The sequence below is a fragment of the Elephantulus edwardii genome, unplaced genomic scaffold, assembly GCF_000299155.1.
Source record: "Elephantulus edwardii isolate Elephantulus edwardi_28Jun2011 unplaced genomic scaffold, EleEdw1.0 scaffold00218, whole genome shotgun sequence".
In the NCBI taxonomy this organism is placed as follows: Eukaryota; Metazoa; Chordata; class Mammalia; order Macroscelidea; family Macroscelididae; genus Elephantulus; species Elephantulus edwardii.
In genome coordinates, this window is record NW_006399968.1 from 2346593 (window position 1) to 2361742 (window position 15150).

The window sequence follows — 15150 nt, forward strand, 5'->3', positions numbered from 1 at the left end:
AGATTGGCACAGGATAGAGCAGGGTTTAGGGCTGTTGTACATAGGGTCGCTATGAGTCGCAAACGACTCGACGGCACATAACAACAACAACAACAACAAGCAGTTTATAAATAGCTAACGATCTTCCTAACAAAATACTCTCAAGGGACCACAGTAAAAATATTTAACTCTTCATGGTCAAAAATCTTCAAGTCTACTGAAATAGTACAAACCTATTCTGGAATATGCTCAGATTTATCTGTACCATGCCACTCTCCAAAAAGAAAACATTTTCAAATAATATTTCTCCACAATCGTTTTCTATTAGAGCTTTAAAACAAAAGAGAATATTTTTAAAAATTTTCAGTAATTAAAATACCTCATTAAAAAAGTAAGTAAATAAATAAATAAATACCTCATATATAATTCTTTGCACAAGGTCAAATTCTCCTTCCAAAGACGAATCTAGCAATAAAGCAAGGGGGTTGAATTTCACCCTCATTCCATGAGCAATCCGCTCTGAGCCAATTTTGCGTAAGTTTGTCCTTTTGCCCTGTAGAAGAAATACATGGAAAATTAAGGACCCAGTATATGCAGAAGAGAACAGCAGAATCTAGCCTAACATCTAGCTAATTAGAGAGAATTTAAAAAGTATGTCTATTTAGGACATTATAAAGTATAAAGTATTAAAAAATTATATAAATCATGTGCTCAATGAATTTTCATAGAGCACACTCATCTAATAAAGAACTTTAAAAACCCTAATAAAATTTAATTTTAGAAATGCATGTATGTGCACACTTATAAAAATCTAAGCCCATTACCATCAAACCCACCATAATCCTTTTTTGCAAGAAAAAATAGTGGTTTTCATTCATTTACATCATTCTGTTTTATGACATTAGTTCCAACTGCTCTGTGACATCCATTACAGCATCTCATCAATGCTCACTGCGGCCTACCTTCCCCTTCCCCCAGTGCACCCACCACTTATTTTTGCTCCCCTTTCCCTGCTCTCCCATCCCTGCAATCCCATGATTGCTCTGTGTGAAAACCTTTCCTGAGCTTTCTTTTTTCAGTCAATCATGCATATTTTGTTTCATATTGCTAATTACAATATAATGTCTGATCCACATTATCCTTCATTTATTCCAATAAAGTGTTCATTATCTATTAATTTTCTACTCTTCCCCTCTTCTCCCTAACCATACTAAATTGATCCTCTCTGCATATAAACCGTTCTCTAGGTTTTTTCTTCTTTTTGATTTTAGTAACAGTGGTCTTATACAGTGTTTATCCTTTTGTGCTTGAGTTCTTTCACTCAGCAGAATGTCCTCTAGCTTCACCCATGCTGTGTTTTATAAGTAAGGTCAGACTTGATATTACACAACAATATGACAGCTCTTAATTATATAGAGGAAATTCCCTTCTTCTGTTTTGTTAAATTTTAAACAAGAAAGGGTGAATTTTGTTAAATGCCTTTTCTGTATCAGCTGACATGATCGTGTGGTTCTTTGTTCTTTTGATGTGATGGTTTAAAATAATTGCTTTTCTTATGTTGAGCCATGCCTACACACCACCCATCTACCATTTGATCATAATGAATGATTCTTTTGATATGATGTTGGATTCTATTGTCTAGGAACTCTTGAGTATTTCTGTATCTTTGCTGATGAAAGAGACTGGTCTACAAATCTTTTTAACTGGTTTATACACCTGATTTTAGTGAGCTCTGGTGGCCTAGTGCTAAGAAGCTGTGCTGCAATCCCAAAGGCACATGGTTTGAGTCCACCATATTTGATGGGATATAGATGAGCAATTTCTTACTTTGGGATTAACTGCCTCTAAAACCCTGCCAGAAGGTTAGCTATGGGTAAGTTCCAACTCCACAGAACACAATAATACACCTGGTTTTAGTACTGAGTTAGGCTTGCTTCATAAAATCAATGTGGGAGTGATCCATTTTTCCTATATTCTTAAATAATTTAAGGTCAATAGATCTCTGAATATTTGGTAGAATTCACTATTTAAGCTGTTTGTGCTGGCTATTTTTTTATTAAGAGATTTTTATTTTTATGATCTGTTCCATTTCTTCTTTTACATGTTACTTATGTGTTAACTTAGGTAGGGTGTGAGTTTCCAAGAGTTTTTCATTTCCTCTAGATTGTTTTAACTTATAGGAGTATATAGCTCTTTGCATATTTTCTTAACTCCTTTTCCTTTCTGTTGTGACCTCATCCATGTAATTTTTAAAGCTGTTTTTTCTTTATTAGCTTTATCAGTAGTTTGTGAATTTGATCCTTTCAAAGAACCAACTCATGGTTTTATTGATACTTTGAACTATCTTTCTGTTTTTATTTATTTCTCCTCTGATTTTTATTGTCTCCTATCTTCTAGAGTTTGTGTGGGGTTTGCCTGCTTTTTCTCCTGGAGATGCTGATTTAAGGAGCTGGTTTTCATTCTACTTTTGCCGATTTGTCTGTTAATTGCTATAAATTGACCTCTAAGTACTGCTTTAACTATGTCTCAGAGATTGTTGATATGCTGTGTTTTAATTCTCATTTGTTTAAAGAAATATTTTTATTTCATTTATTTCCTCTATTATCCAGTAGTGAAGTAAGGTGGTTCTTAGTTTCCAAGTGCCCGTCTCTTTAACCACATTTTTCCCTCAGCTTATTCCCTCAATCTGTGTCTGACCTTCCTGTAAATAGTTTCCCCCCAAATTTCAGCCTGCAAGGATTACTATCTGTAAAAGCCCTTCCTTGTTTGTTGTTTTTGTTTTTTTTTTAGTATGGCTGAGGGAGAGAGATGGGAGTTCCTGGCCTAAGCAGTCCACCATCCCACAAGAAGTCTCAAGGCTGTAATCTTTACAGAAGGACGCAGCCTCATCTTCCCAGAGCAGCTGGCACCTTCTAACCACCTACCTTTCTTTAGTCATTGAGTGCTTAAGCACTGCACCATCAGGGCTCCTAACTATAACATATTGTTGTTTGTTATAAGCCATGACTAGCACTGATGTGGCAAATTAGCCCAAGAATGATCTTTACAATACTCTTAACTCTTATTTGGTTATTTGGTGCCATCTAAGACTCACAGTGCCCCTGTGAACAGTGGACCAGAACCCTGCCCTATCCTGTGCCATCCTCATCATCTCTGATATACTTGAGCCCATTGTTACAGTCACTGTGTCAATTCACCTTGTTGAGGATCTTCCTCTCTTTCACGGACCCTCCACCTTTCCAAGCATGATGTCCTTTTTTCAAGGATCGACCCCTCCTAACAACATGTCTAAAGTATGTGAGATGAAGTTTCACCATCTTTGCCTCTAAGAAGCACCCTGGTTGTACTTTCCCCAAGACAGATTTAGCAGAGTAAACTCCACACTTTCAAACTGGGCAAGACTTCAATTTAGAATTGCAATAGTGAATATGTATCACTGGTGACTCATTTGCTCCTCACAATAACCCTATTATCTCTATCTTACAGATGAAGGAACTCAGGCACACAGCCAGAAAGTAAGTGGCAGAGCTGGACTCAAATTCCAGGCATCTCAGAAGCCCTCCTTCTTAACCATTTCACTCTAAAATGCCTCTTCAGAGGAAAGCTTATATTTAAGGTAAAAAGTAATTAGTGTGCTTTAGATACACAAACAGACTTCACTCAGCCTTAAAATAGTATCGTTATTTTATATATAAAGGAACTCTGGTGGCCTAGTGGTAAGGAGTTATGCTATCAACACTAAGGTATGAAGTTCAACTTGCTCCAAGGGAGAAAGTTGAGTAATCTGTTTGTGATTTACTGTCTCTGAAAATCTACTTCAGGTCAGCTATGAGTTGGCTCTGACTCAATGGTATCTAACAACATATATATATAAGAACTTTATCTTTGTCAATACAAATGTGTTCTTACACATTATATATTATACAATGTAGATTGTCATCTATTATTTAATAAAATAGACTAAAAAAAACCAAGGCAAAAACTTAAATACTGGCCGGCTCAAACATCCTTATGAAATAGGCTTCTTAAACACACCCAGCAAGTGGGTTACACACTAAGGTGTTACACACCAACACCACATGTCTCTTTCTGATATCTTTTATCTTCAGATACAGAAAACTAAGTGAAAAACATAAAGTGGTACACAATGTAGTTTACAAAGTTTGTAATGGTTACATGTCATTTCTTGAAAGGGGAAATGTAAACTTGACATGACTGTGAAGAGCACAAGGTATAAGAATTCCTGTTATGGCAAGAATTGAGCTGTGGGCGCCTGACGCTTATTCAGAAACAGTTTCTTTAATTCAAGGGTGAGATATAATCGTTATGGCAGTGATGTGGCTTCATGGGGTATTAAAACAAAAGGAAAAAAAATTGCCATGAGAAGTGTGAGGATTTAGAAAGTCAATAAAAAAAAAATGATCTGAAAAAAAAGAATTCCTGTTACAAAAATATGCGAGACAGGGGCATCCTTTATTCTCACAACTGAGAAGGAAAAAGTAAATCATCTTCCCATGAAAGACAAGGGAAAAAAATCTTTTAAAAGTGTGATACTTAAAACAAAAAACAAAAAACAAAAACCCAACTCTGGTTTCTTAAAATGTCTTTCCCCTACCAAACAAGACCAAAAGGGGGAGGGGGGGTGTTAGATATAGTGTGGACTGGTTTTGGCCAATATGGCTTAAAATGTCTTCTCTTCCAGATGAAAGGAACTTTAGAATTTAGAAGGCCCTGAGTTAACAGTGTTAACTTTCATTTTCCTTTTTTCTTACCCTTCCCCCAGGATGCCTTCATCTATATGCATTAATCACAACAAATCATGATGTGAACAGCAGTGGAAATAACTAATCATTGGAACATTTTCCTTTCTTATGTAATCAAGTGTTCACTATATGAATCTTATAAGCAAACATTTACTCCAACCACAAAGTTGAAGGAGTAATTACAATCTTTGAACACCACTACCTCATCTAAAATATGATAAAGGATTATGCAAATAAGCTATACATCTTCCCTAAAAAAACCATTATTTTGATTTTGATAAGGTTTTAAAAATGCATAAACATCCTGCACTTTTCAATGTTCACATAAACATAACCTCTAACACTGAAAACGTGGATTTTTCTTACAGACATTTTTTTTATTTTGTCTCACCTATATATCTAAGAGACACACTAAATTTCTACAGAAAAGTTTAATATTTGGACGAAGTAAGGAAATGCCTAACTCAAAACATTTTTTTCCCTGTAATTATATTTTATTAATTTTCATAAACATTTACAGAGATTTTGGGTTTCCATTCATTCATTGTTGCATTATTCTCTCTACCCTCCTCCCAGTTTGTTCTTGTCCAAATGCCACAGTGCTTGTCAAAGAAAACATTTTTTTTAATAACTTAATTAATGGTTATATACAAAGAAATCTTAGGGACAATGATGCTATCCAGAGATTTCCAAACTATGATGAAGGTGAGGCAGCTCTCATCATCTTTCCCAATTACCCTTCCTGCCCCCATTTAATCTCACCCTTCCAATATTATCACCACTCTAAGTTGAAAATTATTTCTATTATTTCATTAAAAATAAATTCCACTGCTTGGAAAAGAAAAGGTGGAGAGTAATAAATCTAATGAGAAAAATTATAAATTTGCCTGGTGTTACAAAGCTGAGGCAGCAATTAAACATTTAAAAATCTTGCTGCTGCTGGTATCTTGTTGCTCCTCTAATAGAAGATATCATCTTGAAAAGGGACAGCAAATTGTTATTTAAAAGAAGAAAATTTTCTACTTCCTACACAAACAAATAGTTCTTTCTAAAAATAATCTCCTTATCCTAAATATACTGACTTTTGATAGCATTCCTAAGCCTCACCACTCTGTACCAAGGCAGTATTAGAACAGGCAAATTGCAGATGAGAATGCTAAGCAGGCACTGTGACCCCACAGCACCTTCTGTGAGAGGCAGTGAGTATTGTCAGCACTGCCCTGACATCTGTGAAGGCAGGCGAAAGGCTCCCGCAGCAACCAGGCCACCCCACATTACTTACCGGCGGCAGGGAGACCTGCCCTGTGATTTCTGGTGGACGCATGTTCACAGAGTCTTCTCCTGGGCCTTCGGGGTCCCCAGATGGGTACGGTGGGGGTGGGTATGGAGGGTACTCTTCCAGGTACACTTCAAGCAGGTGTGGGGACTCCAGATTCGGTTCTTCCAAGTTACTCTGGAGATTCAGGCTGCTGTCAGGGCCTCCCTCAGACACACAGTCAAGTCCTAGAGCCGGTGCTGGCACATCACTTGCCTTTGGACTGGCACTCCCTGCCTCCTCTCGGGAAGGCATTTCAGGAACCACAGAGTCTCCCTCCTTGCCTGGGTTCAAGATCTCGACGGGGTTCTCTGGGCTGGCAGCCCCTTGGGTGGACCTGGAAGGGTGTGCCGGGATGGAGATGGTCTCCATGGCGGCGATGGTGGTCCTCTGATACAGAAGTTTCTGGATATTTGGCCCACTCGGACCCTCGGGCTCTGTAATAGAGCTGCGCTTTTTGAGTGGCCTGGGTGCATTTGACAGTTTCTTCCGTAAGGCCTCCAAGTCAGCATCACTCTGGTTTCGGTAAGGGTGTGAGAGGAATGGCAGTAACTTGGTTGGGCTGAGGGGCCGAGGAATCCGTTCCTGCTCCTGGTTCTCCTGCACTGCTGATGTGGGCTCGGTGTCCAGCTCGGGACTACTAGGCTGGCCCTGGCTGCTGGAATAAATGTTCTCCGGGTGCTGCTGCTGACTGTGGCCAGAAGCAATCACAGGCTTGCCATACACTAAAACGAAAAGGAAAAATCTCTTGTTAGTATTATAGACAAAACTACAGTCAGTAAGAGATACGGCTAGTGGTGACTATATAATGCCCTTTAAGACAGTATTTTTTTTTTCCTAAAATTGATATCTTAATGAAAGTTTACAGAAAACCATCCTATCCTGTGCCATCCTCCCACTTCCTGACACACTAGAGCCCATTGCAGCAGTCACTGTGCCAATCCACCTGGGTGTCAATCCACCTGGTTGAGGTTATTCCTCTCCTTTGCTTTCCAAGCATTGTGTCCTTTTCTAAGAACAGCAACATGTGAGATGAAGTTTTACCATCTTTGCCTCCAAGGAGCACACTGGCTACACTTTCTCCAAGACTATTTTTTGTTCTTCTGACAGTCCCTGGGATATTCTGTACTCTTCTCCAACACCACAGCTCAAAGGTATGAATTCTTCTTCTGTCATCCTTATTCATCATCCAGTTCTCAGATGTATAGCAAGTGATCTAAAAGCCCATGGCCTGAGTGAGGCACACCTTAGTCCTCAAACATCATTACTCCTCAATAATTTGGAAAAGTCCCTAACTGCAGACTTTCCCAGTCTCCTGATTTCTTGATTACTGGTACCAAGGGTGTTGACTGTGGATCCAATAAGATGTTGCTGACAATTTCAATCTTTCTCCATCTATCAGGACCTTGCCTACCCAGTGGTAAGAATTTTTGTTTTCATGACATTGAGATGCAATCCATATTGAAAGCTGTATTCTTTGATCTTCTTCAATAAGTGCTTTAAGTCCTCCTCACTTTAAGCAAGTAAGGCTGTGTCATATGCATAATGCAGGTTATTGATGAGTATTCCTCCAATTCTGATGCCACATTCTTCATAGAGCCCATGTGCTCAGCATACAAATTGAATAGGTAGGGAAAGAGAATACAATTTTAATGCACTCCCTTCTTAATCTTAGACCATGTAGTGTTCCCTTGCTTTCTTTGCAAAACGGGCTCTTGGTCTAGGTATAGGTTTTGCATGAGCACAAGTAATATGGATCAGAGAGTTGGACAATGACTAAGGATGGATAGAAGGAGAATTGATGCCTTTGAGCTGTGGTGCTGGAGAAGAGTATAGAGGGTACCATGGACTGCTAGGAAAACAAACAGATTCATCCTGGAAAGGGTTAAACCAGGTGGCTCCTTGAAGGCAAGGATTCTGAGGCTTCGTCTAACATACTATGGACATGTTATAAGGAGAGACTGGTCCTTGGAAAGGGACATCATGCTGGGGAGGGTGGAGGGACAGCGCAGGAGGGGAAGGCCCTCTATGAGGTGGATTGATTTAGTGACTGGGGTAATCAGGATGGGAGTGTCAAGAGACAGTGCAATTGGTACAGGACAGAGCAGAGTTTAGGGCTGTTGTACAGAAGGTTGCTATGAGTCGCAAGCAACTCAATGGCAAATAACAAGTAATAAGTTAACTAAGTGTCATTGTTTAAAAAAAGCCCAACTTGTATACAAGCGCAGTTGCTTGATACTCTGTGTTCTCAAAACATGTGGTCACAGCATGGCTAAGCGGTGGCCTCCTGCACAGTAGCTGTCCAGGGCCATTTCATTCACCTCTTACCTTCCGTGTCTGCTGTAGCAGCTAACCCCTAGCAAGCTCTCTTCTCAGTTAACAACTGAGGGCCCCGAGAACAGCATGTACTGAAAGAGGATGCTCCTGGCTCTTTGCTGAGAGGGACACTATAGTCTACTGCAGGACTTTAGACAAACATCACACACATCATGCACAGCTTTGAAAACAAGGCCTTACCGCTGGGAAAGTGAGGGCCTCTACTGTGTGTCCTGGTCAGTGCGCTCTGCACTGCCTGCTGGAAGTTCTTCCCAGGAGCCTGCTGCTGAGTGTACATGGAATATATTGAGCTTGCTGCCACAGTTGGTGGTTTTCTGAAGGGTGGCAGGAGGGCATCCTTGGGAGGCTGTGGTGTGAAGGGCCGGACAGCAGCAGCTGGAGGGCTTTCCTGCTTCACAGTTGGAGGAAGGCCTTGCTCTGGGCTGGCTGAAGGCATGCCAGGAGTCGGCACACCTGGAGTCAGTGCAGCCCTCTGCTGCTGGACCACCGTCTTTGGTTTATTACCCACCATCGTAACAGCAGCTGAAAACTGCTGAGTACCACCATCTGGCTTAATGTCTGATGATGGCTGACTAGCTTGTCCAAAATATGGCAAACTGATCTGCTTTGGTTTTGAAGGAACAGGAGGTGGTACCTTAACACCATTTTTACTCGTAGCCTGTAACACAGACAACAAAAGGCCAGGTGTAAAATCACAGTACAACAAGGTGTTCTAAATGACCTGATTTCATAAATGTAAGCAGACACTGTTAAAATAATCACCTTTTAACTTTTAAATCATTAGAAACTTTTCAGTCTCTGGACTGAATCCCATTTAATAATGAGCTTCGGGAATGTAATACAATTTCTCCCCAAACAACTTTCTCTTCCTGCCTCTCCTTCCTTTTTGTCTTTTTGTGTGCACCCAGGCGGCCAAGTCAGCGCTGACTCACAGTTGGCAAATGCCACGGAAAGAGTGCTCATCTTTCTCTCTTAGGAGAGGCTGGTGGATTCAAACCCCCAGAGAGATGCCACTTTCAGGTCAGCAGCTCAACTTCCCCTGGACTAGACCACCAAAGCTCCCTACTACCTACTAGAGCGCCAACTCTAACTACAAACTAGTCCTCTACTGCCCAGAGTCAGCGCCCCATTGTGCTGGCATGACTCATAGGGGGTGATCTATTAGCCCAGAGGCAGCGCCCCAGGGTGGTGTGACTCTACCAACTGCTCTGAGGGAGAATAAGAGACTATTTGCTTCTGTGTGACTGACACAGCCTCAGAAACCCACTGGAGGGTCAGCAATGAGCTGATTTCAATTCGACACCACTGGGTGCCAACTCCAAAGCTTTTAATCAACACCTTCCACATTCATCAATGGATCAATAAATGAACCCATTCTTGTTCACTGGAACGTCCTACAGTGTAGAACACTGTGGTTAACACCCAACCTAGAATAATATACACTTATAACCTGGTTGTCAAAGGTTAGTATCACTCACACAGAACAGTCACCATCAAATCACTGACATTATTTCAGCTCCAAATTCTGAAAATATGAGATCTTTCAATAGCACAAAACAATGTGCTGTGATGCATTTACACCATTTAGAGAATCACATGAAGTATGATCCATAAGCAACTCTATCAGCCATTCTCTCGATGTGAAGCCACAAACATACTCAAACAATATAGAACGCTGTTGTATTTTCTCTAACTTCTATGCATTTTACTTCTATTCTCCCACACATAGTTGTCTGGCTCTTCTTTAAAAGCACATTGAGCCTTGCCCGGAGTTTTCAAAGCCAGCCCTTCTTCAGTACCTGAGCATCCCTCAAGATGTCCTCACTGCTCTGGTTCTTCCTCAGCGTGCCGAAGGCAGGTGGGCCAGCAGCCTGGTCCACTGTGTCCAACATGGAGAAGGGGCGCACTTTCTTCTCTTTCTCCCTCAGCAGAATCTCGCCTTCATCAACTGAGGACAGAAGAAAATCACACCCAATGCTTACAACTGTGCAACAAAATTCTTTATCCACTTAACAAGTCTGCCTCCCCTAAATGTCTGACACACTGTGTGTTCCTGAAACATAGACATTCCATGTTTCCTATGTTTAAACTACCTTGATAAAATGATAATGCAAATGCTATGGTGTAGTACCTTTAGCTCTAAGCTAAATGAAAATGTCCTAGTAATAAACCAAGTACTAGGCTTAGCACACTGCAAAAAAGCACCTAAAAAAAGAACACATATCCACTTGTATGAAGCTTACAGAATCAACAGGAGCACCTATAAAGATTGTACTCCTGAGAACAATCAATGTACAAGACAGAAAGGGCAACAGTTACCAAAACAAAAGATGTAAATAAGCACAGAGGAGAGGGAATTCAGAACAGAAACAGGGAGCCTGGGAAGCTGTAGGGAGGATGCTAGCACACTACAGGGATTGTAATCAGTATCATCAACAATCTGGGCACCAACTATGGACTGGAAAACTAACTTGCCAAAGTGAACTTTCAACTCAAGCACAATAAAATGTTTAGGGGAGAAGAGAAAACAAGAAAACATAGCACTGTGCAGACAGTCCAAACAACATTCTGGAGCAGCATAAGTTCTGCTTACCTTGGTCTGGAACGTTCCCAGGGCTCTTCCGGCCAGAGACTTGGCCAGGGAAAAGGTCTGCATTTGAATGACTCCAATCATGGCCAATTGGGTGGACTTTCGAGCCTAGAGTGCAAGGGAGCAGCTTTAAACAGTCCAGCATTCTGAGTTTTTTAACGGTTTACTTTATTGCTAAGAATTTTAATCTCTACAAAGAGCTTTCAACTGTACACTCAAACACCAGTAAATTTATTTAGAAAATACTGTCAGATTTCTATTTTTAACTTTCCAAGCAATTTAAGATTATCATAACAAATGCAAAATCTGTGACGCACACTGTGTGAGAAAACATGATCATAATGCACAGAAAAAGGATGTCCAGTTCACCCGCTGGGGGTTCAGTGAGCCTTACGCCACCAGCTGGAGAGCTGCACTCAACCGAAAGCCATCCGGGCTGTGTACTTCTGACCAGACCTCCCTCTCCACATGGACATCCTTGCCAAAGCTAAAGCTTTTAGTTTTCCTTTAGAAGCAAATTAAGTAGAACTCTTTCTACAGTTGTAGAAATTCTTCACAGCAGTAATTACAGCAAAATGAATGATTTTAAATCATCTGTATTTTGTACAGGACTGTGGGCAAGGAAAACAGACTATCACTTTTACTTCCCAGGGTCTGAATGATGGTATCATCCAAGGAAGCTTTCCTCCTTTTCTTCCCAAACTCTCCCCTTTCCCCTTCTTCTCCAAGTCCGCTTACAACAGTCTAAGTAGAGGCCAACAGGAATGCTAAAAGCCTAAATGTATCACTCAGCCACGTATGCAAAAAACAGATTTGTCTTTTTTCTCTCATTACTTTTATGTTTACTCCCAGCAGGCAAATTTTCCCATGTGAGCATGTGAATATTTAACACATTCATCCACAGAACAGATTCACCACCTCATGTTCTGTGACAGGTGACACTTCTAGCACATAGGTGGTGTGTTTCATCCAAAAGACCAGTTCTAACACCAAGTCAAAAACATCTTATAAACAGAGGAGGAGTAAGAATTAATAAGCAGATAAGCTGAGTGAAGAAAAACGCAATATACATTAAAAGGGTGGCCAGACACTGTAACAAATTAATTAATCTGTTACAATTCTTGTTAGAAAAATACACGTGACCCCTCAAATGAAAAATCAAAACTTTCACTAAAATAAAAAATTTGGAGCGGGGGTGGGGGGGAAGACATAAACACACTACCCTTCTTGAAATAAATTTTTTGAAACAAATATTCTATCTGCTTCTACTTTTCCAGAATACAGGTTGTACTATTTAGGGTTAAAAGTTAATTGTACTTAGCAGAGAATGCAAAGGGGTTCTTAGAATTTAAGAAGGAACGAGGGCTATGATGATAAAAGTTTCTGAAGAGCAGACCTGAGAGAATCAATGGTGGGGATGAGGATGAGGATGAGGCTGGGGGCAGGGATGACCTAAGCCACAGACACAAACAGACTGACCCCCGCTGGTACCTTTCACTTGAGAAGCAGCCCCGGCTCTCATGTTTGGCAGTGTCTGCATCTTCATCAGTCCCTCAGAAGCCAAGGCCCCATCTGGCTGGGCCGGCTTCACCAGGAGCTCAGGCCTGGAGGGCATCCGCGGCATCGTAGACGACTGGATGTAAGGCCCTACGGCAGCCACGCGACTGGGTGCTGACACCACTTGCTGGGGGAGATTTCCATCAGAGGAAACCTTAGGAAAAGGGACACAGGTCCTGTGCTGCTAAGACTCATGCTGGGTAACAAACTCAGGGAAAAAACCATTAATTTAAGGGTTTTAATTAAAAAAAAAAATCCACCTACAAGATCTAGCCTGAGTCTACAAAAAACATCCTCAAGACAAAACCACTCCCAATGGACTCTCACCTGTACTCTGTTAAAAGTGTCAAATGAAAAGCAGAGCTACACAGGCAAAAAGATAAAAAAAAAAAAGGCCCATGGATTCTTCTAGTTTCCTTAGGGTCCAATGCTGATGAAGCTGCTGCTGAGTAATGGACACCCCCCAAGACACCTCCCCCCGCCCCTGGCCAGTCAGCATCCCCCCCGCCTCCCACTCACTGGGAGGTTCTCCTTCTGCTGCAGAGCCGCCTTCTTCTTCCACAGTCGGTCCCTCAGCTCATTAACACGCTTATCCATGACTGCTACTTCTGAATTGCGCTTATTCAAGCACTCCCTCTGTTGCTGAAGCTTGGCATTCTGCTCTTGATTCAATTTGTTTCTTAGCTGAAAAAAAAAAAGAAAAGGAGAAAAGTAGCCAAGGAGCAGGAAGAAAAATGTCTCAAACACAGGATAACTATTATACAATCTCTTAAAATGTAATCTTCTACCTCTCTACAATTGTCATTCTGGGGTTAAAATTACACAACCCTTGTGTTAAAACCAAGAAGCCATGGTGCCAAGAAATGTCAATCAGCTAACTGAATAAAAGGTCTGCAGTTCGAATCCACCAGCAGCTCTGAGCAAGAAAGACAGGCAATCTCCTTTCATTAAGAGCCATCAGCTTCAGGTATCTGGAGGAAGGTCACACGAGTTGGCATCCACTCACAGCACTTGGCTTTCTGGGTGGATTTTAAGATGATTAGCTGAGGTCTGAGGAACGATTCAAATCTGTGACATGATGTCTTTCAAACTTCTGCACTGTACTGTTTGGAGTTTAAGTCTCCCTAAATGAAGAAACTAAAAAAGCAACCAAAATCTAGCCCTTTCTGTCTTTTCTATGAACCACCGATTTTACTGGAGGAGCAGTTAATGGACTCAGCTGCTAAGTGAAAGGTTAATGGTTCAAGTCCACTAAGAGCTTCTTCCACATAAAGGTCTAGTGATCTATTTCCAAAAATTCAGCCAGTGTTTATTCGGCACAGTCCTACACAGGCACACAATTAGGGCAAATGATTACAAATCAGGTGGTCGCTGTTTCTTGTTCAGCTGACCCTAGCTCATGCGAACTCTGTCTGGGGCTTGACCTTGTGGCTGGCCAGCCAGTGTTTACATATTTTTGCACCTATGGACAAGAAGGGAAGTAAGTGACAGTGCATCAGGCAACTGGATAGGACTTACCTGCAGCTCCTTGTAGAGGCGGTCCAGCTCAGCCACCGCAGACTGGCCATCATGGTGGCAATCAATCCGGCCGTTTTTGAGCATTTCCAGCTGCCTTGTAAGTTCCTCCACTTTCGACACAGCCAGAACGAGCTCCCTCTGCTTCTGCTGGAACAAGCTGTTCATCTGCTCGATTTCCTCCACTGCAATGGGAGTGAGGACAGGAATGAGAGATGAAAAGCAAAAGCAGCAGCGATTATTTTCCCAGCAACCAGGCTTTCCAACAAAAAGTAGAGAGGTTTTTCCAAAAGAGCCTAAAGACCACTCTAACATCAACATTTGTACATGAAAAAAAAATCACTGTCTTGATCACAATACTTGTTTCAAAAGAAAATTCTGTTATTATTGTTCTTCAGTGTTGTTCAGTAGCTATAATTCCCAGCAACCCCATGTACCACAGAAAAATCGCTGCTCTCCTTACGTCCACTACTGGAGACACTATGCCAAACCAGCTCTTTGAGGGTCTTCCTCTTTTTCGAAGTCCCTCTACTGTACCAAGCATGGTATAATTCTCCAGGCACCGGCACCTCCACTGCCCAAAGTGTATGGAACAAAATCCTCCTCACTCTCACCTCCAAGAGCATCCTGGCTATTTCATCCAAAACAGATTAGCTTCCTCTTTTAGCACTCTGGGGTATAGTCAACATTCTTCACCAACACAATTCAAAGGCATTGATTCCAATTAAGTTTTCCTCATTCACTTTCCAACTTTCACATGTATATGAAACAAATGAAAATACCATGGTTTGGATCAGCTACACCTTAAAGTGACAGAGTTATTCTTTAGTAATTAAAAGGAAGTTTTTTGCAGCAGATTTGCCCAAAGCAATACATTATTTGATTTTTTTTATTTCTGCTTCCATGTGTGTTGATTGTATGTAATCCTTGGCAACGTTCCTCCATTTATTACAATGTTGACTTAAAAATAAGTCTTTGAGCATCAAGCCCTCTTCACCATCTGCAAGCAAGATTGGGTCATCTGTGTAACACGGGTTGTTAATGAGTCCTCCTCCAATCCTGATGGCAAGCTCTTCTTCAAAGAGTCCAGTTTC

The 15150-nt window shown here is 41.1% G+C and overlaps 1 protein-coding gene across 1 annotated transcript in view; it reads right to left on the reverse strand.

The window, feature by feature from the left end:
• Window positions 1–15150, reverse strand: part of TP53BP2 (tumor protein p53 binding protein, 2) — a 69014-nt gene that overhangs the window by 22820 nt on the left and 31044 nt on the right. The window contains exons 6-13 of the mRNA XM_006898039.1: window positions 14060–14241; window positions 13061–13225; window positions 12476–12695; window positions 10988–11092; window positions 10194–10342; window positions 8575–9052; window positions 6025–6782; window positions 395–532 (exon numbers count right to left, since the gene is read on the reverse strand). Coding sequence (XP_006898101.1) covers window positions 395–532; window positions 6025–6782; window positions 8575–9052; window positions 10194–10342; window positions 10988–11092; window positions 12476–12695; window positions 13061–13225; window positions 14060–14241 — 2195 coding nt within the window. The remainder of the gene's footprint in view (window positions 1–394; window positions 533–6024; window positions 6783–8574; window positions 9053–10193; window positions 10343–10987; window positions 11093–12475; window positions 12696–13060; window positions 13226–14059; window positions 14242–15150) is intronic.